Here is a 20878-nt window from a genome sequence, read left to right on the forward strand (position 1 = left end):
GCACGCTAGATATTGCTGTTTGATTGGACACAGTATCCGCTGGTTTCCCCTTGATTCGCTGTGTGAAAATAGCGACGGCGCTGCAAAACTGTGATAGAGGACCATAGGATGGTCGAGCCCGTGAAGAACTGACCACGTGCTTCAATCGATACTGCTAAAAGATGTGTGTAATATCACTCAAAAAGTGTTTATGTTAGAAATGATTCATATTTTACAACCCTTGGGGTCCGTGGTAATAACAACATGTCCCGAACACTCCAGTGCTGGTGGTGACAAAATGAGATTAGGTGGTCAGAATCCGTGGTTTGGTTGAATTGCTATGCCTATTGATATTAAACAATGGCGGTTCTTTTAACCGAACTGCTACATATTTATTACATCTGTTTAAGCATATAACATTTATGTAGACTCCCATACCATAATACCGCACAGTATGTGATTATTGCTCAAGCTTATTTATTTCTGTGACTCACTGACACCTTGTGCCTAAATGGTATAACCTCTCACCATGCCAAGAATGCCTATTGTACCAGGGGACACTGTGCTCCAAGAACAGAATTAAAGTCTTATGTCTCTCTTATGTCTTATGGTTGACTGATGGCGTCCATCGGACTTGGAAGTCATGGGATTAGTTCCTGACTGATTTTCAATAATCCATTCATATCCTTTTCACCGCGATTATGCCTTTTACGCTCAATGGAATCTGAGCTAGATTTAGTGGTAGAGCGTCCGCCCGGAGAGTGGAAGGTCCGAGGTTCGATCCCCGGCCTCGTCATACCAAAAGACGTTAAAAGATAGTACTTGTTGTTTCCCTGTCTGGCGCTCGGCATTAAGGGGCTAAAACAAGGACTGATCGGCTCGGAGTCAGTATACTGTGTCTGATTGAGGTATTCATGTTAAACTGTGGCATGGTATCTCAGTGTGCTAGCACTATAAATCGGCATCAGTCCGGACTAGTACAAGCAGCCACACACACACACGTGCATGCACGTCGCTATATAAGTGCAATAATCTTTGACGCGACGTTAAACCCCATTTCACCTCACCGTAATCCTATGACGATCCTAGCGCAAAGATCGCCTCGTGGAAAGAGACACTGGTTTGAATACATATAGATCCCCGTGATGTAGCCTGAAAATAGTTAACAGAAAAGGGGAACGCGCCATCCTTGTCAGATTTGGTGTAATGTTTTGCTTTTAAGAAGTTTTTTTTTTATATTTTGAGCATGACAGATGGTAATGTTTAAAACAGGTTTTCAACTATTTGATTGTGACATTTTGTGCCAATGTCAAATTTATTATTAGTTTACATCTTTTGTTGGTGGCGGTCGGGTAGCCTAGTGGTTAAAGCGTTCGCTCGTCACGCCGAAGACCCGGGTTCGATTCCCGACATGGGTACAATGTGTGAAGCCCATTTCTGGTGTCCCCCACCGTGATATTGCCGGAATATTGCTAAAAAACGGCGTAAAACCATACTCACTCACTCACTCATTGCTGAATTCGTAGACGTGTAGTTTTCCGTCCATACATGCAAAAGTAACCCCAATAGTGCAATCTTACTCTTAACTTAACTGCGGTTACATTTGAACCCCCGAGGGTATTCTGGGTTAGAATATGTCCCAGCGGCGTTAAATCAAACTCACTCACTAAAATGTCAGCATGAGGTTAATCGCATCTTCAGCTTGTGTGGCATGCCCAGTGATGAAAATGAAAATGAAAAAATGTTTGTACACATAAAAAAAAAATAGTAAACAGTAGATTTCTCCGCTTTTTATCGTACACCGATAAAAGTACTGTGCCACGATTTTTTTTATTTAGAAGATTTACGGAAACTGTGAGCGAACAAAATAATGCCTAATATCTGACTGAACGACATATTACTACATATCAAATGGAGTTAAATGCGTATGTTTAACGACATACATTAAATGCCAAAAATAGCATGCCGTAAATGACGTTAACTGATTTTTCTCTATGACGGCAAAATGGGTTTAATTTTTATACTTTTAAAATTTAATACAGTTTAATATCCTGTGATCACAATATTGAAAACAGAATGAGCCCATTGATTATATTATGCAAAACGAGAGGAATAATTCGTAAATTGCTGGCACCTGGCGAATCGTTAGATATCAGTGTTCTGTGTATCTAACGACCAAATTTGTTGAAATTATCAAATCATTGCAATATATCTATTTTAAATTCCCTAATACTTCCTACGATTCTCGTCCCATGCATATTCCGAAAATGTTGAGCCAATATCGTGAACGAATAGACGAATGGATAGCTCAAAATAGGTGAAAATGTTACACTGTGTAAAATCTGTGTGTTGCTTTGTTTACATTTCAAACAAGCGCAGTTTTTCGAGCACAGCGTTCGTTTTCACACCTAACTTATTTTGCTTGATTTCATCCAGCCACTTCGTATTGGTGACAAAGACCATTGGTCATTTGATTCTAAAATGTATGAGGAATTCAAGGATGTGTGTATGGCAGCTAAGTTTGAAATATGCGTGATGTTACAGACGTCTCATAACCGGCGTACCTGAAACGTGATTTTGTAAACACTATCCAATATGTCGGATAGTTCACGTCGGCGTTCGTGTTTGCATATTTTCCGAAACATTCTAAACGATTTTGGAATGATCATTGGTGATTTCATAAAGGACATACCCGTGATCACTAATAGGCTTTTTTAAAATTCATTTCTCCGAGTAAATATCCGAAATTTAGATTTCAAAACATGCTGTAAATAACGCCGTGAGTGGTGATATGTAAAAAAAAGCGACATTTACTATGTACCTAATTTTCAGAGGTAATTTTCAGTACTTTTGCTTGGCCTAAAATGCCAGTGGATATCACAGAACAGGGAATTTCCCACCCTATTCAAAACTGTGAAGTGTATTTGTGTGAGTGATGTATTTTGAATTTTATTCGATTTCAAATTGAGTGTTGTACAGGAGGGACATATATGTCCCTGTGACATCCAGGGGGGTTAAACAATAATTCAACAACAAAACTTGACTACAAACAGATGCGTCACTACACCATACATCGCCCGTATGTATTCACGACTGGAATATTGCTGAGTGCGGCGTTTAGCAACAAAACAAACAAACAAACAAACAAACAATAAGGGACCGACCATTTGATATCATCTACATTATCTACATTAATGCGGGTTTTATCTTAAATTCAGGCTCATAGTCTTAAATAAAATATCTTGTTTTGTAACTGACAAAATATGATAAAAAAAACACCTCAGCAATATTCCGACCTGCAAAATATTGAATCCTGACCAGCGATCCTGATTTACTGCCCGTTCCATTCGTCACCACTCGCCCCTTTCCGTAAAAGTGGTTAAAGCGTTCGCTCGTCACGCCGAAGACCTGCTTCGACTCCCGACATGGGTAAAATGCGTGAAGCCCCTTTCTGGTGTCAACGTGATATTGCTGGAATATTGCTAAAAGCGGCGTAAAATCATACTCACTCACCAAAAATAGTTACCTTAATTTTGATAATGATGACTCCCTGAAGAGAATCCCGACCTCGGCCTGGTTCCCTGGGTAAGCTGCGCTGGCGCTGAACTTTAGCGCCAGCGCAGCATAGCCAGGGAACCAGGCTGTCCCGACCTCGGCGATGTCGGACAAGTCCATTTTGTTTAACAGGTGGGTAAAGTGTGGTATTTCTCGCATATTCTCACAATCCTCGGGTCGATCATCTGTACCATTCTTCTTATGCCGATTTTCTTATCTCTCCCACTTTTTGATGCGATCAGTACCTAGATACATATATGAAGATCAACTCACAAGACACTCCCCCCCCTAAAAAAAAAGTCATCCATTATATGACGTGGGAGAAACTGTACATGACGTCTTTTCGACCTTACCTGACACGGTATGTTACACATGGAATTCTGTTCAAAGGGAGATCAACCCCAGCTCACCCACTCACTCATTCGACTGTTTCGCTGTTCAGAGTTACGTCCCTTGGGCACGCCAGAAACCTGTTTTCGTTGGTTTGAATCCAGTTGATGTTTTCTGGTCTGCCAGCTCATACGTGCGCTCATGGGTTTCACCAGAGTCGTAAACGCCCGAGACCTGCGTCATCCCCAAATTAAGCGTGTTATGAGTGAGTGAGTGAGTGAGTATGGTTTTACGCCGCTTTTTGCAATATTCCAGCAATATCACGGCGGGGAACACCAGAAATGGGCTTCACACATTGTACCCATGTTGGGAATCGAACCCGGGTCTTCGGCGTGACGAGCCAACGCTTTAACCACTAGGCCATCCGACCGCCCCCTAAGCGTATTATGACTGGAAGAATGTTCAAAGCGGCGTTAAACCCAATTCTCTCACTCACTCAAAATAAATTTTGGTTATTATTCTTGGCTGCGGCAAACGGCAACACTCACCAACATTTATTGTATAGTAAACAGTTTAGTGCTTACCTGTTGCAGGTGAAACCCGAGGATTTTGCAAAAAGGTTGAAGTTTTGGTCTCGGAATGGCTTTCCTGAACTCGGTGATTTCGTTGGCCACGGGATCGGTACCACAACAGCGGAGGTTATTTCCAACCCAGAGTTTGTCACACAGCCACACAAGGTAATACATAAAGGAATAATGTATCCTGCGTTTTGCATTACACATCTTCCCGAGGCAAGAGAGTAAACTGACTACGAGTCTATGCATAGTCCAATCAAAATCGCGCACCGAAATCAAAATCAGGTTCGTTAAGTGTCGTGCAGATTTTGATCGATTGCAGGATTTGCATTTCGCGATGTAAGACCCTTTTTATCACAATATAGATCTTGATTATCGATCAGATCATCCTGACTGGGCGCCACCATTTTGTGTGAAGCAAACGCAAGTGATACGAGAGGTGGAATCTGATTGGTCCACGGGAGAGGTTTAGAAGGGACATAATTGGTAATAGCCACTGGTGGCGCAACGGTCGAGCCCAGTTATTCCAGCCTATTTCGGCAAGGGTGGAAACTGGACTTTTTAAGTCAGTTAACTCCCTTGCCTCGGGAAGATGGCATTACATGACTGCAAGAGTAATTTTTCAAGAAAAAACATATATGACTGTACAATACATTGTTACATAATCTTGCACCGTTAGACTTTGAAATCAATACTTTTCAGCATGAGAACGTCCGCGTGTCCTGTCGTCTTACAACTGTTAACATTATACGTTCTCAGGCAGCGTTTGATCTTTGGGACAGGAACCATAGGAACATCGCTTCTAATGGCGCCGTCATGAGGACGTCAATTCTGGGGATACACCAGTACTGGGACACTGACGCCGTGGCTGATAATGCCATTGCTATATGTAAGACGACCCATTACGATCCAAGGTTAAAATACTTATGCTTAATATTATTGATATGTTTCTGTTTGTTATGAATATATAGAAATATCGGAAGGCACTTTGGCAATTTTTTCATGTGTTTCTCATGAGCTTTTCAGCGAGAGTGTGCTTTATGATCAAGGTGCAAAATGAGGAACATCGTCAAAAAATTGTTAATGGTACACGTCGTTTCTCTATGTACTTATGGCCTGTGACGTTTAAATCGATTGATTGACCCAGTGAGTGAGTGATTTGTGTTTAACGCCGCTTTTAACAGTATTCCAGTTATATCGCGGTGTGTCAGCTTAATGTGGAAGGAAAGCCCCAAGTGATGCAGGTCTCAGATGTTTACCACTTCGGTGAAACCCACGAGCACGGGTATGGTGCTGACAAACCTAGAAACATAATCGGGGCGAACGGGGATTCGAACCCACAATCATAGGTTTCTGGCGTGCCCAAGGGACGCAACTCTGCATAGCGAATCGCGGCGCCTTCAGTATTCTACACGCTCACATAGAGTAAGGACATTATGACTGCTTTCAGTGTATTCCTGTTATAGACGAGACCGATTGGGAGGTGTTTTAATCGGCAGGTTGAAATTGTCTGACACATTAACGAGGTGTACTTGAATACTGAGATCTACATTTCGTTGTAGGTGTCAGGCCTCGACAGTTGCGGCGTCAGTCGCCATCAGCCTGATGTTGAGGAGGCAGCCTCGGCACATCAAGAAGAACGGCAGCTATGACATAGACAAGATTATACAGGAGTGCTTCCAGGTGGCGTCTTCCAAGTGTCTAGAGACAGATCAGCAGGTTATAACCAATGTTGTTTACGTTGTTTTAGCCCCGATGTAGCATAGAACAAATGACCCAGTGGGTATTCGGGTGGTCGATGAATGTCCTATTAAAGGGAGCTAAGTAGAGAGAATCAGACTCGCGTGTCATAGTACCCTATGGAGTTGGACATTGCTCATAATATATAATACATAATCACTGATTTGTCTGGTAAAGATTCTACTCTCTACAGATCGTATACAGACACTATGTACTGTATGCATGTTCGTGCGTATGTCGTATCATTCCACCAATGGCAGTTCCATCTATTTCATAATATCCAGACAAAAGAGCTGAAGACATACCTCGAGTGTAAGAAAATACAGAAACTTAAACTATGCGAGGAGAGAAAGATCGGCTACACCTACAAGTGCCTGGGCTGCGGGTTCTGGGCACTGAAACAGAAGGACTTCAGGAAGGCACTGCAGACAAATGTTATGGAGGTTGGTTGTGGACATAATAGTACTTTCCTTTCAATGCTCATGTTATTATCCCCCGCCACGAAGTGGAAGGGGGATATAGGAATGGGTGCCGTCCGTCCGGCCGTCACATTTCGTTTCCGGAGCAGATCTTGAAAACCGTACCATATTTCTTCTCCAAACTTGGCACATAGATAGATCTAGTGGTGAACTGGTGGCTTTTGATAGTTTGGGATTTTTATAAAATTTATTTTTGAGTTTCCATGGCAACGACTTTGATTTAGACTGAAAATGGCGGTAGTCCTCGTTTCCGGAGCAGATCTTGAAAACCGTACCATATTTCTTCACCAAATTTGGCACATAGATAGATCTAGTGGTGAACTGGTGGCTTTTGATAGTTTGGGATTTTTATAAAATTTATTTTTTGAGTTTCCATGGCAACGACTTTGCTTTAGACTGAAAATGGCAGTAGTCCTCGTTTCCGGAGCAGATCCTGAAAACCGTACCATATTTCTTCACCAAATTTGGCACATAGATAGATCTAGTGGTGAACTGGTGGCTTTTGATAGTTTGGGATTTAAAAAAAAGTTATTTTTTGCGTTTCCATGGCAACGACTTTGATTTAGACTGAAAATGGCGGTAGTCCTCGTTTCCGGAGCAGATCTTGAAAACCGTACCATATTTCTTCACCAAACTTGGCACATAGATAGATCTAGTGGTGAACTGGTGCCTTTTGGTAGCTTGGCATTTTTAAAAACAATACTTTTTGAGTTTCCATGGCAACGACTTTGATTTAGACTGAAAATGCTAGTAGTCCTCGTTTCCGGAGCAGATCCTGAAAACCGTACCATTTTTCTTCACCATATTTTGCACATTGATAGGTCTAGTGGTGAACTGGTGCCTTTGGATAGTTATGGATTTTTTCTAAAGTTATTTTTCGAGTTTCCATGGCAACAGCTTTGATTTAGACTGAAAATGGAGGTAGTCCTTGTTTCCGGAGCAGATCTTGAAAAACGTAGTATATTTCTTTACAAAAAGGCCCAGTGAACATAGTTCACAGGAGCTAATGCATTGCACACACCCGACATGTCATATTGGCGGGAGATGTGAGTATTTCATGCTTGTTTATAAGTACATTAAGAGTATTCTACACATCTGAACGTATTTATCGTTTCTAATAAAATTGTTCTGTCTCTAAAGGGGGGTGATGCTGACACCAATGGTGCTGTAGCTGGAGCTCTCCTGGCTTGTAAGTTAGGAATGTCTGCACTTCCGGTGTCATGGGTGTCCAAGCTTATACACAAGGATTGGCTGGATGAAAAAATTAAAAAGTAAGGACATAAGATATAAAGCGTCACCAGGGGGGCCTTTGAACTTTGAATTCATAGCTTAACATTAAACGATGGCAAGTTCGTATGGATAAACAATTTCTTTGGAACAACTGTTCATCTTGCTTGATAACAGTGTTAGAACCAACACGGAAACCTAATATATAGCGATCCATTAAATTTATTACATTTTATATAATTTTCACCGCTATTTTGTCTTGTACGCCATACTGGAATTAGTTTCGTCGGTATCGTTACGTTATTACGCAATTTTGTCTTGTACGATTACCGACGAAAACTAATTCCAGTATGGCGTACAAGACAAAATAGCGGTGAAAATTATATAAAATATAATAAAGTTAATCGATCGATATATATTTGGTTTTTCGGTAAAAATTATATCAAATATAATAAATTTAATGGATCGCTGAAAATCAGTGAAAACACAAGGTGCTCGCGAAAAGGGTTAGCATGTCCTGCCCAGCTCAAAGGAGATCACATATACCTTGTGGTAATTGTCCGGGAGTATATGAAGTACCTATCCAGGTCCTAACTCAAAACATGTTTGCTTAAAGTTGAAATTACAGATTTCTGAAGATTTTGGTGCGAATGAAAGACGGCACAGCAACCTCAGAAACCGCTGATAAATCAAGTGAGGACCATGAAGGTTAACAAACGAAGAACTTGTATATGAAAATATGTATGTGAGACGCACGACCTTGTTTTGTGCTGATCTGTATTCGGTAAAACATATTGCTCCGTGTTTATGGGATCTTCCAATTGGAACATCTTAGAATATATTCAGCTATGGAATAGGCTGCCATTGGATATCAGGAACATTGACAGTCCTACTTTGTTCCGATCAAGAATCAAAACCTATCTTTTCACCAAATCTTTCTTGGAGAATATAACAGTATTTATGGCAAAATACTTCATGATTTGCTCTTACTAAAACCAATTATTATGTGGGAATAACCAATTATTATGTGGGAATAAACACAGTTTAAGGGAGTGTTACGTATTCCAATGCATCACGAGGGCAGGCAATCAGGAAAATCATCAAATCATCGAGTATGATAGTAAAGATCCACGTCTCACGCCGTTGGACTGCGATCAACGTATAGTCACCTAGTCTAACTATCCGATCGATTTTATTCGACTCTTACGACAAGCAAAGGTTACTTATATAGACCAATTCTAGCCCACGGAAATGAAAAACACCTGTTTTTTCGACCTCAGATCTTAAATAAATGCAGTTAATATACAAAATATATAAATATTCAAACAACTAAATTAGTACTAATTGGGTCGTGGCACAAATACAGCGTATCAAATGTTTTATGCCTTTTTACACGTAAAAGTGTGTAAAAATGTGAATAAAACAGACTTTTGTGAAACAGGGCATAACCAGGTGTAAGTAGATCAAGGTGAATGTTCATGACCTATGACACCTTGACGACAGGTGAGAACAGGTGCATAAAACACACGTGCCGTCCGTTTACAGGGGTCGTCTCATTGTTCAGAAAAGCGAATATTGCGATGGGGTATCAAAGACGTTATGGTCCCGATGTGATATACAACAGTTTATGATGATGTTTAGGATTATTTGTTGTTATTATTATAAATTAGGACAAAGGCGTGACACTAAAAGATACGTGTTTACATCGGTGGAATTTTAATATGACAAGTGTTTTATGTATAGGAATTAATTTGATGATAAGAACGCTACAATATTATAATTACGGAACGGTAAACACTCGCCACATGTTACAAATTTACACTTTAAGTGATACTGAAGTCGTACTTCAGTGCATCATTTAAATAAACAAAGGGAACAATCTGATAATATCTGCAAGCAGGCAAGTGCTTCCATTTTCTAAAGGTTTGTCAGATACTCACTTGCAAGTTACCTCCCTTCCCATGGTTATTAATAGTACTTGCCATGTTCGATATATTCATGTAAGACTTGTTGCTGTTTAGAGGTGTAGAAACTGTCGTATAGCAATATATAAATAATAACTGTACAGGGTGGTTATCCAGAGTTAACTGCTACCCAACATGCATCAAACGGCGAGAGAGCTATCAAGTGCGTCGCCTGGAAATAGCTGAAGCAAAGGAAACAAGCTCGGCCCGAAGAGAACCATCGCGCTTGTTCAGCGATGACGATCTAGGGCGTCCTGTCTATTAATAGCGATGGCCGAAGCGGTGAGTGTGTTCTCTAAACGCTGATATTATTTGTTACTAAGGTATATATTTAATGAATTTATTAAATAATGAATTAATTTAATTTAATTAATTAAATAATAGTAATAATAATAATACTTATTATTAATATTTCTCAAAAAACCCTGGTCATGTATCTGGACTCTTATCTAAACATGATGTACTTTTACCAGGAACAATAAAAAAAAAAAAAAAAAAAAAAAAAAAATTAATGTCGTTTATTTCCTTTTCACGAATTTGATATATGATTAATTTGAACAGGAACGTAAATAAGCATTTTTAAAGAGGGACTTTATGAATTGTTCTAATCTTAGGGTCATCTTTGTGGATATTTGTAAATGAAACTTGCTTAACACTTTTTCGAATTAAATGTACTTGGTCTAGGTACTTCGAAATGTTTCTTTGAAGTTATCTTATCGACATTAACCATATTGCGTGGATCGGCTGACATTATAAAAATAAGGATATTGGGGGAAGTTACTTCTCCCCCCCCACCCCCACCCCGCCCACCCACACACACACCATTCCCCGTTGATCTGTTTTAACAGGGTTTAAGCCTAGTGGTAGCCTAGTGGTTAATGCGTTCGCTCGTCACGCCGAAGACCCGGGTTCGATTCCCGACATGGGTACAATGTATGAAGCCCATTTCTGGTGTCCCCCGCTGTGATATTGCTGGAATATTGCTAAAAGCGGCGTAACACGTCACTCACTCACTCACTAATCTAAAATTTAAATGATATATGTTATAACTGAACCTTTAGTTGTGTATACATAATTGTCTCACATTTTTTTGTAGTGGCGCAGTCATTATAGTCAAACTGACTGCCTTCCAACCCATATTTCATATTTTGTGAAATACGATATTGTTTGTAACAAAATACTTATCGTTTAGGCCTCAACCCCAGGGGCTACAGCAGGCTACCCCCGGGATCAGATTCTGGCGACTCTATACGGTCAGGCTGTGGGGGATGCTATTGGCTTGCTCACTGAGTTCCTCACCAAGGAGGAGGCTAAGGAGGTACAAATATAAAGTATTCAAATTTTTTTTTCTAAGAAAACTTCACGGAATATTTCAACTTAACGAGTACGCAAACAGCGTACGTGCTATTGATAACGTTTATTTTAGTGTCCTCATCAAATATGACTAAAATCTTCAGTTATTTGCATTTGATGTTTAGCACTTGAGTTCTGGTTGCCCAGCTGTCTGTTTTCCACTAACCCATACACTTGTTTAATCCAGGAATACGGTGAAGTTAGGAAACAGCTTGAATTAGAACACAAGCATCTATGGCCTGATGTACACAGAACACGATGGGAAGAGGGCGACTGGACGGATGACACGGACCAGATGATACTCATTCTACAGTCTCTTATAGATAATGATGGACAGGTACTGCCTCTTAAGGATAAGAGTAGTCTGTGTAACAGATATGCATGAAAACCAAATGTATGGTGTAGTGTGTTATCTCCCTTTATATGACGGATGATTTGTTGGAATAACATTGTGTAAATGCTATGGCACAAATTTCAAAAGTTTGTATTTGAAGTTACAACAAATTTAATTCAATTTATTCATGTTAGTATTTCTCGATCTCTACTGTCTGTTAAAGATAATGATGGACAGGTGAGAGTCTGACATAATATGAGTTGTAGCAGGATCACGAGGAGTAAATGGGGTTTATGCGTCCCGTTTAAGGTTCTACACCACGAGCGGGGGTTGAGGAGGTGAGGTGAAATGGGGTTGAAGGTCGCGTCCAAGATTATTGCACTTATATAGCGTGCAAGTGTGTGTGGCTGCTTGTACGAGTCAGGGTTGATGCCGATTTATAGTGCTACCCCACTGGTATGACGCGACCGGGGATCGAACCCAGGACCTTCCGCTCCCCGGGCGGACATTTTACCACTAGACCACGGAAGCGGTCCACCACGAACCGGAGGCGAGAGGCGAGAAGTATAAATACTAATGAGTGACGCGTAAAACCCCATGTACCCCTCGTGATCCTGCTACAACGAATTTATCTTACCGACATTTTGTAATGTGACACTGTAAAAAAAATTAACACGAATTCAAAATTGATAGAAATCAGCTATTCGATTGAGCTGGGGTTAACTTGTGCTATGTCACGTGACTTCCACTGACTCGGGGGGAAAAGCGTGCGGCCTTTTGCATTGAAGCGAGGTATAAGGGATTTATTGTGCCTCACAGATGTCCACGTTCAGCCTGCATTGCTCGTGGCGGGGTATAAGAGATATATTCCCCCGCTGAGAAATTTATTTCCCTCCAAGGCCATGTTTTGTTTGTTTGTTGTTTAACGTCGCATCACAATCCAGTGATTAATATCATGAGCATCGATCCGCAAAATTGGGATCGATGACATGCATCAACCAAGTTAGCGAGCCTGACCACCCGCCTTTAACGACAAGCATAGTCGCCTTTTACGGCAAGTATGGGTTGCTGAAGACCTATTCTAACCCGGATCTTCACGAGTTCCAGGGTCACGTGGTGCAATCAGATTTCATCATTCTGACAAGGAGGAGTGAAAAAGTACTTTATCAAGATCACGTGCACCAATCATATTTCACCATTGTGACATGGAGGTATGATAATATGTCTGTATGATATGTATATGGCGATGGACAAATAAGACCATTTATTATAGGGTCCATGCGTCTGAGGCGACTGTGCAGAGTTGCGTCCATTAGGTGTGCCAGGATCCTATGAACATTGGTTCGTGATTATGTTTACGGATTTGTCAGCACCGCATCCTTACTTGTGGTGTTCACAAAAAAGCTATAAAGCTCTTTTCAACCTTTCCTCCCAAGTTAGCTGACATGCCGCTCTGTAACTGAAATACTGATCAAAACGGAATCAAACCGGTTGTCCACTTTCTCATTCGACTGATTCTTACAATTTCTATTTAATCTAAAGTATTATTCCTGGCAGGGGGCACGGGTGGCCCAGTCGTCTAAGGCGCCGCGATTCGCTGTGCAGAGAAACCTATGATTGTGGGTTCGAATCCCGGTTCGCCCCGATTATGTTTCTAGGTTTGTCAGCACCATACCCGTGCTCGTTGGTTTCACCGAAGTGGTAAACGTCTGAGACCTGCATCACTTCGGGCTTTCCTCCCACATTAAGCTGACACGCCGTGGTATAACTGGAATACTGTTAAAAGCGGCGTTAAACCCAACTCACTCACTCACTCACTCACTATTATTCCTGGCTGCGGCTAACGGCAACACACGCCAACACTCACCCACACTTCTTTGTACAGTAAACAGTATCATGCTACATTACCCACTGCAGGTGAAACCCGAGGATTTTGCAGAAAGGTTGAAGTTTTGGTCTCGGAATGGCTTTCCCGAACTTGGCGATCGCGTTGGCATGGGAATCGGTACTACAACAGCGAAGGTTATTGCCAACCCCGAATTTGTCACAGAGCCACACAAGGTAAAACATGAGTGATTAAGGTGTCTTTCATCTTGAGTTATGGAATTATCAGAATAGATTTTCAACTTATTGGTCACCTTCCAGCACAAGAAACGTGTCATATATTCGAATGTGATCTTGCGCCATTGCACCCACGCTGCTACAATGCTTTTCAATATGAAAACAGCCGAGGGTGTGTAATGATCGAAATGACGCAAACACCAGGGGCCACTCTCACAAAGCGATCTTAGCACTGAGACTATTGTAAGCCTATGTTAAAGTATGGGAGTTAAGATCATCTTAGCGCTAAGATCGAATTGTGGGTCCTCGTCATGTTCCAAGTAGTGAGCACGGACCTTTTGAAAAAGTAAATGAGTTCGATAACACACTGTAACATACGAGCTGCGAGGAATCACGGACTCCGTGTCCCGGGTGAAATTAATGGCGTTTATAGTCTCTTTATTGCAGAGACCACATATGTCCCTGGACATTGTAATCGCGTGGCTGGTTGTAGGTCTTTGAATGAATGAATGAATGAATGAAAACTTCTCAGCCAATCAAATTACTTAATTTATTATTTAGGACATTGCTAGAAAAAAAAAATTACTAATAAATTACCAAAAGTTTATAACACCTACCCCGCTCCCTTCTGGGTAACAATATTGGTTATTTCGAACAGGCTGCGCGCGAGTGGTGGGAAAGTGGGAAAATGGCGGCATCAAACGGAGCTGTGATGAGAACCTGCATTCTTGGCGTTCAGCAGTTTTGGGATACGGAGGCTGTGGCTCACAATGCCCTGGATATATGCAGAACTACGCATTACGACCCGAGGTAATCGTTGCTCTGCAGAATGTAAATACATATTGCCACGAGTTGGAATTATTTAAAAAAACAACAACCCATCTTGCAAAAATAAAATTACCATATAAGCAATTTATTTCTCGATAAAGTCCCACCCACTATTTAATCAGATAAAACCGAATGGCCCAAACACCGTTATGCCAGGTAAAATAAATTTATATTGAACAACACAATATTTTACAATTTATCAACATACCCAAATTTAGTGTTTGACAAAAACCTCGTTAAATCATAGGATTAAAAGATGTCATCACATACTGTCTGTTATAATGTCGCTGCTTCCTGTCAGTACTGAGCATAGGAAACGATCGAGCTATACTCAAAGCCTCAAGGTAACAATATTTGAACTATCAAATGAGACAGTGTACTAAAATCCAGTGATGCTATAAATAGCAAAAATAACGAAGGCTCGTTCTTCGGCTTCGATGGCTACCGTAAGCTACGTACCGTAAGCCCCGTTTATCTGCATGGTACCCGTCCCAGTAAAAGAGACTGTAGATTTGTCGACATGCTCAAAGAAACGGTTCACAATGATCATCCTTTTGGCACATTCAGGCGACTTAACCATCAGTGAGGCACCTACACAGTACGGGGGCACGGGTGGCCCAGTCGTCTAAGGCGCCGCCATTTGCTGTGCAGAGCTGCACCCCTTTGGCACGCCAGAAACCTATGATTGTGGGTTCGAATCCCGGTTCGCCCCAATTATGTTTCTAGGTTTATCAGCACCATACCCCTGCTCGTGGGTTTCACCGAAGTAGTAAACGTCTTAGACCTGCGTCACTTCGGGCTTTCCTCCCACATTAAGCTGGCACCCGTGATATAACTGGAATACTGTTAAAAGCGGCGTTAAACACAACACACCCGAGTGATCCTTCTGCAACGCATTTATCTTACCGGCATGTGTTCATATGACATTGTAGTTTTAATATGACATTGCAGTCTTAATATGACATTGAAGTTTTAATATGGCATTGTAGTTTTAATATGACGTTGTAGTTTTAATATGACATTGAGGTTTTAATATGACATTGAAGTTTTACTATGACATTGTAGTCTTCATATGACAATGCAGTTTTAATATGACGTTGTAGTTTTGATATGACATTGTAGTTTTAATAGGACATTGTAGTTTTAATATGACATTGTAGTTTTAATAGGACATTGTAGTTTTAATATGACATTGTAGTTTTATTATGACATTGTGGTTTTAATATGACATTGTAGTTTTAATAGGACATTGTAGTTTTATTATGACATTGTGGTTTTGATATGACATTGTACTTTTAATATGACATTGTAGTTTTAATATGACATTGTAGTTTTGATATGACATTGTACTTTTAATATGACATTGTACTTTTAATATGACATTGTAGTTTTAATATGACATTGTACTTCTAATATGACATTGTAGTTTTAATATGACATTTGAAAGAATTAAAACAAATTCAAAACTGATACACAACAGCTGTACGATTGAGCAGAGGTTAACGTGTGCTATGTCATGCGACTTTCACTGACCCGAAGCGGGGTTCAATGGGAAATTTCCCTCCAAGGCTGTATACATAGTATTTTATCAAGATCACGTGGACCAATCAGATCTCATCATTCTGACATGGGATCCGTGAAGATCAGGGGTAGAAGAGGTCTTCAGCACTCCATGCTTGGCGTCAAAGGCATGTCATCGAATCCTAGTTGCGTGGATCGATGCTCATGATGTCAATCACTGGATTGTGTGGTCCAGACTCGATTATTAACAGACCGCCGTCATATAGCTTGAATATTGCTGAGTGCGGCGTTAAACAACAACAAACAAACAAACAAACAAACAAACATACTGACATGGAGATTTACTAAACTATATTGTACGATGTCTCACGTACATTTCTCTATATAGCTGTTATAGTGACATAAGTGATGTCGTGTAAAATATTAACTGAATCTGTCTTCTTTCTGTTGTTTCAGGTGTCAGGCATCGACAGTTGCTGTGTCGGTGGCAATAAGCCTGATGTTGATGAGAGCGCCACAACACCTGAAGCGCAGCGGCAAATACAGAGTGAATAAAATAATACAGGACAGCTTTCAGAAGGCCGCTGCGTGCCTAGAAACACAGGAACAGGTAGGCATCCATTGGCAACTTGTTAGTGAGTGACGCTGCTGCGACTTTGACAGCATCTCACCTACATCAGGAGGTGTCAGTTTCACGTGGGAGGACTGTCCCATCCTCTTATCTCCAGGGCTAGGTATTCGGTAAACGTACACCCAACCCCGTGGTTCTAGCAATCTTAAATTCACTCTCCTTGATTTTCATCAACATTTTACCGACCAATCATACGTCGAGATAAAGAAAATGGATAAGGGAGGTAACTCGTATTGCCTAGATTGGTTTTAAGGGAATACGAGTTACCCCCCTTAGCTAGTTTGAATGGACCTGAACACATCCTCCCCATCACAACGATTTCTGAGGGTTTTCTTTTGCCTGTCAGTGAGTTTTTCAACTTTGAATTTCTCGCTAACACTATCAGTTGGACAGGCTGCTATGTTGTTATATGACCAACCCAACATTGAGGCTAATTTGTAACTGCATTCTGATTGGTAGGGGGCGGTCGGGTAGCCTAATCGTTAAAGCGTTCGCTCGTCACGCCGAAGACCTGGGGTTCGATTCCCGACATGGGTACAATGTGTGAAGCCCATTTCTGGTGTCCCCCGCCGTGATATTACTGTGATATTGCTAAAAGCGGCGTAAAACCATACTCACTCTGATTGGTATGTTAGACCTTGTAGCGTAGACAACCAAATGGCTAAAGGACTGTCGGACGGGTATGGTGCTGATCGAACGATCCAGCCGTCACAATCAGGACAACCGGTGGGGATTCCCGATTAAAATGGGTCACCAGCAACCAATGCTTGTTATAGGCGGACTTAATTAATCAGATGGTCAAGCTGTGTGACATATTGTCGCTTGCGTGTCAACGTACCCTTGGACGGCTTGGAACGTTGCTCATCATACCAATCACCAGTTTGTCTGGTCACCGCCGTATTGCGCGAATATTGCTGTGTGAGGCGTTAAAAACGTTTCAGCACTACCAGGACGAATATGGGACATCGAGCCCTCACAGTTATTATATTCTGTCGGATAAAATGCTTTAGTCCATTGAATTTGCAGAAAGCTGACACCGCTTTTATTGGTTCTGAGGGATGACATGTTTAAGACCCGTGAAGATCCGGGGTAGAATAGGTCTTCAGCAACCCATGCTTGCCGTAAAAGGCGACTATGCTTGTCGTAAAAGGCGACGAACGGATCGGGTGGTCAGGCTCGCTGACTTGGTTGATTCATGTCATTGATCCCAATTGAGTGGATCGATGTTCATGATGTAAATCACTGGATTGCCTGGTCCAGACTCGATTATTTACAGACTGCCGTCATATAGCTGGAATATTGCTGGGTGCGGCGTTAAACAACAAACAAACAAACAAACATGTTTGAGCTATTTATAAACTAAGCTTTGATGTAGGCTAGTGGACACTCTTGCCTCTGGAAAATGATTCATTACAAAACCGATGATCGAATATATTTTCCTGTTTACAAATTCTCAACTGATTACCAACTCAAATATTGATTCATTGATTTAATGCAATATTTCAATTTATATCATCATACCGGCTTGACCTAAGCCTAACATGTATCTGGAATATGAGGTATAATCCGACTTTATCCAAACATTCCCAGCAACAACGAATGTGAAATTGGGGGGATTTCATGAACAGTCTTTTGATAGTTTGGGTTTTCCATGGCAACGACTTTGATTTACACTGAAAACGGCGGTAGTCTTCGTTTCCGGAGCAGATCTTGAAAAACGTTTCATAATATGAGAAATAAAATTGAGATGGCTTTAGAAGCACACTTGTATTTACTTTTGACTTGGTCCAGAAAAAGGAACTGAAGTCATTCCTGGAGATGAAGAACATCCGGAACCTGAGGTTGTCGGAGTCCGGCAAGATTGGCTACACTTACAAATGTCTGGGTGCAGGCTTCTGGGCTCTCAAACAGAAGGACTTCAGGAAGGCACTGCAGAAAATCGTCATGGAGGTGAGACATTATAACTACTGGTCATAATCTTTGAAATTTGCCGTGGGTGATTATATTCTCATGTATATCATTTGCATTACTGACACTGCATGTTGTATTGAAAGTGGGGTTCTTTGAGGGTTAGACAGATTCTGATACTCAGAGGTATGTTTATGTAGTTACACGCCTATAATTTCGAACATTATTCCATGTTATCGCATAGTCTTCTCTTGGGTACATCTCTAAAACACTAGGGGGCACGGGCTGCCCAGTCGTCTAAGGTGCCGCGATTCGCTGTCCCTTAGGCATGCCAGAAACCTATGATTGTGGGTTCGAATCCCGGTTCGCCCCAATTATGCGTCTAGATTTGTCAGCACCGTACCCGTGCTCGTGTATTTCACCGAAGCGGTAAACGTCTGAGACCTGAATCACTTCGAGCTTTCCTCCCACATTAAGTTGACACGCCGCGATATAACTGGAATACTGTTAAAAAGCGGCGTTAAACCCAACTCACTCACTCACTCTAAAACACTAAACTAAATGCATAGTCCAATTAAACGAACGAGACTAGGTTCGTAAACAACATGGATTTCAAAGTGCAGGTCTTGATTGACTGCAGGATTTGCAAAACATGTGTTCCGTCAACTGGGTGTCACGGACATTTTCCAAATCTTTTCATGTTTTTAATCAAGGTGTTTTGGTGATTTGATGCACTTTGCGGGTTAAGCCCCGTTTTAATACACATATAGTTCTTAATTATCGATCAGATTGTCTCGACTGGACACGGCCATTTTGTTTGAAGCAAATGCAAGTGATGTGAAAGATGGAATCTGATTGGTCAATATGGTGGCGCTACGATCGAGCTTGGAAATTCCAGCCTAGTTTGGCAAGGGTGGAAACTCGACCTTTAGTTAGTTAACACCCTTGCTTCGGGAAGATGAACATGTGAACATAATAAACGTTGACGTGACGCTTTATGTATTATTGCCAGGGTGGTGATGCGGACACAAATGGCGCTGTGGCGGGAGCTCTTCTGGGGTGTAAACTAGGAATGTCTGCACTTCCGGCATCATGGGTAGCGAATCTCAAACACAAAGCATGGTTGGACGATAAGATTGAAAAGTAAGATTTTCACCATGGGATATGTTTGACGCAAAGGTATCTCCGTTGTTTGTTTGCTTCTTGTTCAACCCCCCACTCAGCAAACGTTCAACCAAAGGACGGCGGCTTGTAAATAATCGAGTCTGGACCAGACAATCCTGTGACCGATTTTGTAAGGAACGATCAGTGCTGTTGGGGTACGATGACAGGCCTTTAGCTAGGCCACGGAGCCAGATTTGGGAACTTTCAGACCCGGAACCCGCATCGGGAGCTCTGATGGTTTTACTTTAACCAAGGAAACGTGAGTTCGGCTTTTGGCAAGGGTCCATGCTTGCTGTCCCACGTATACTGGTTATTTCTTTTCCTAAGAGGTGACAACGTGGATCGGTTGGTCAGGCTCAGTGACTTGGTAGATTGCATAACATCGTACCCCCACGGCGTGGGACGATGCCCATGATATCAACCAGAGGGTTGTCTTTCCCAGACCCGTTTATTCACAGGTCGCCGTCACATATTTGACTGGGGTGTAAAACAACATACTCTCTCTATCATGACACGTGAAAATCCGGGTCAGAATAGGTCTTCAGTACGCCACGTTTGCCGTAAGAGGCGACTATGCTTGACGTAAGCGGCAGTTACCGGGATCAGGAGGTCAGGCTCGCTGACTTTGTTGATGCATGTCATCCCAAATGCGTGGATCGATGCTCATGATACCAATCACTGGATTGTCTGGTCAAGACTCGATTATTTACAGACCGGCGTCATATAGCTGGAATATTGCTCAGTGCGGCATTAAACAACAAACAAACACACAAACACACTTACTCTCCTTTAACGTGTACTGGCTTTTTTTTGAGAGAAGGATGGTTTGAGATACTCTTAACATAAGAATGAAATCCTACGTTTTTATGTTACAGGTATTTCGTCCTGAGCGAGAAAATGATGGCAAAGAAATAAATACAACCAGAAAGACTGTGAATCTTTACTCAGGAATAAAAATTATCGAACTGATGCTTTGGAGTTTTGCTAAATCTGTTGTAAAAGACTAGTTTTGTACAGCCAATGACTTGCACTAAAACACAGTGTACATGGATTCTGGGTGATGTCATGTTTGAAATGTCAACGTGGTTACAATGTATGTGCAACTGGAAGTTACTTTATATCATTGGAAAGAGTTTCATGGTGGTCACGTCTCCAAATTTGCTGCAACAGTTCGCTTTAAATGGCGTCTTCCTTGATACAGATGGAAATAATATTCTCTTCTTATTTTC

At 41.4% G+C, this 20878-nt stretch overlaps 2 protein-coding genes across 2 annotated transcripts; both read left to right on the forward strand.

The window, feature by feature from the left end:
• The first annotated feature begins 3637 nt into the window (after nucleotides 1–3637).
• Nucleotides 3638–8676, forward strand: LOC139446558 (uncharacterized). The gene is made up of 7 exons (XM_071227855.1): nucleotides 3638–3670; nucleotides 4458–4601; nucleotides 5199–5353; nucleotides 6002–6158; nucleotides 6464–6622; nucleotides 7799–7929; nucleotides 8514–8676. Exons 1-7 carry the CDS (start codon nucleotides 3638–3640, stop codon nucleotides 8596–8598), a joined length of 864 nt encoding a protein of 287 aa, XP_071083956.1. The 3' UTR covers nucleotides 8599–8676.
• A 1121-nt stretch (nucleotides 8677–9797) lies between these two features.
• On the forward strand, nucleotides 9798–20598 carry LOC139445516 (ADP-ribosyl-[dinitrogen reductase] glycohydrolase-like). Its single transcript, XM_071226656.1, has 9 exons — nucleotides 9798–10131; nucleotides 11042–11167; nucleotides 11390–11539; nucleotides 13454–13597; nucleotides 14256–14407; nucleotides 16403–16556; nucleotides 18369–18527; nucleotides 19498–19628; nucleotides 20525–20598. The coding sequence occupies exons 1-9, from the start codon at nucleotides 10120–10122 to the stop codon at nucleotides 20562–20564; spliced, it is 1068 nt and encodes a 355-aa protein (XP_071082757.1). The 5' UTR covers nucleotides 9798–10119; the 3' UTR covers nucleotides 20565–20598.
• Nucleotides 20599–20878: the final 280 nt, after the last annotated feature.

Source organism: Haliotis cracherodii, unplaced genomic scaffold (assembly GCF_022045235.1).
Source record: "Haliotis cracherodii isolate W230 unplaced genomic scaffold, xgHalCrac1.p SCAF_6, whole genome shotgun sequence".
NCBI lineage: Eukaryota > Metazoa > Mollusca > Gastropoda > Lepetellida > Haliotidae > Haliotis > Haliotis cracherodii.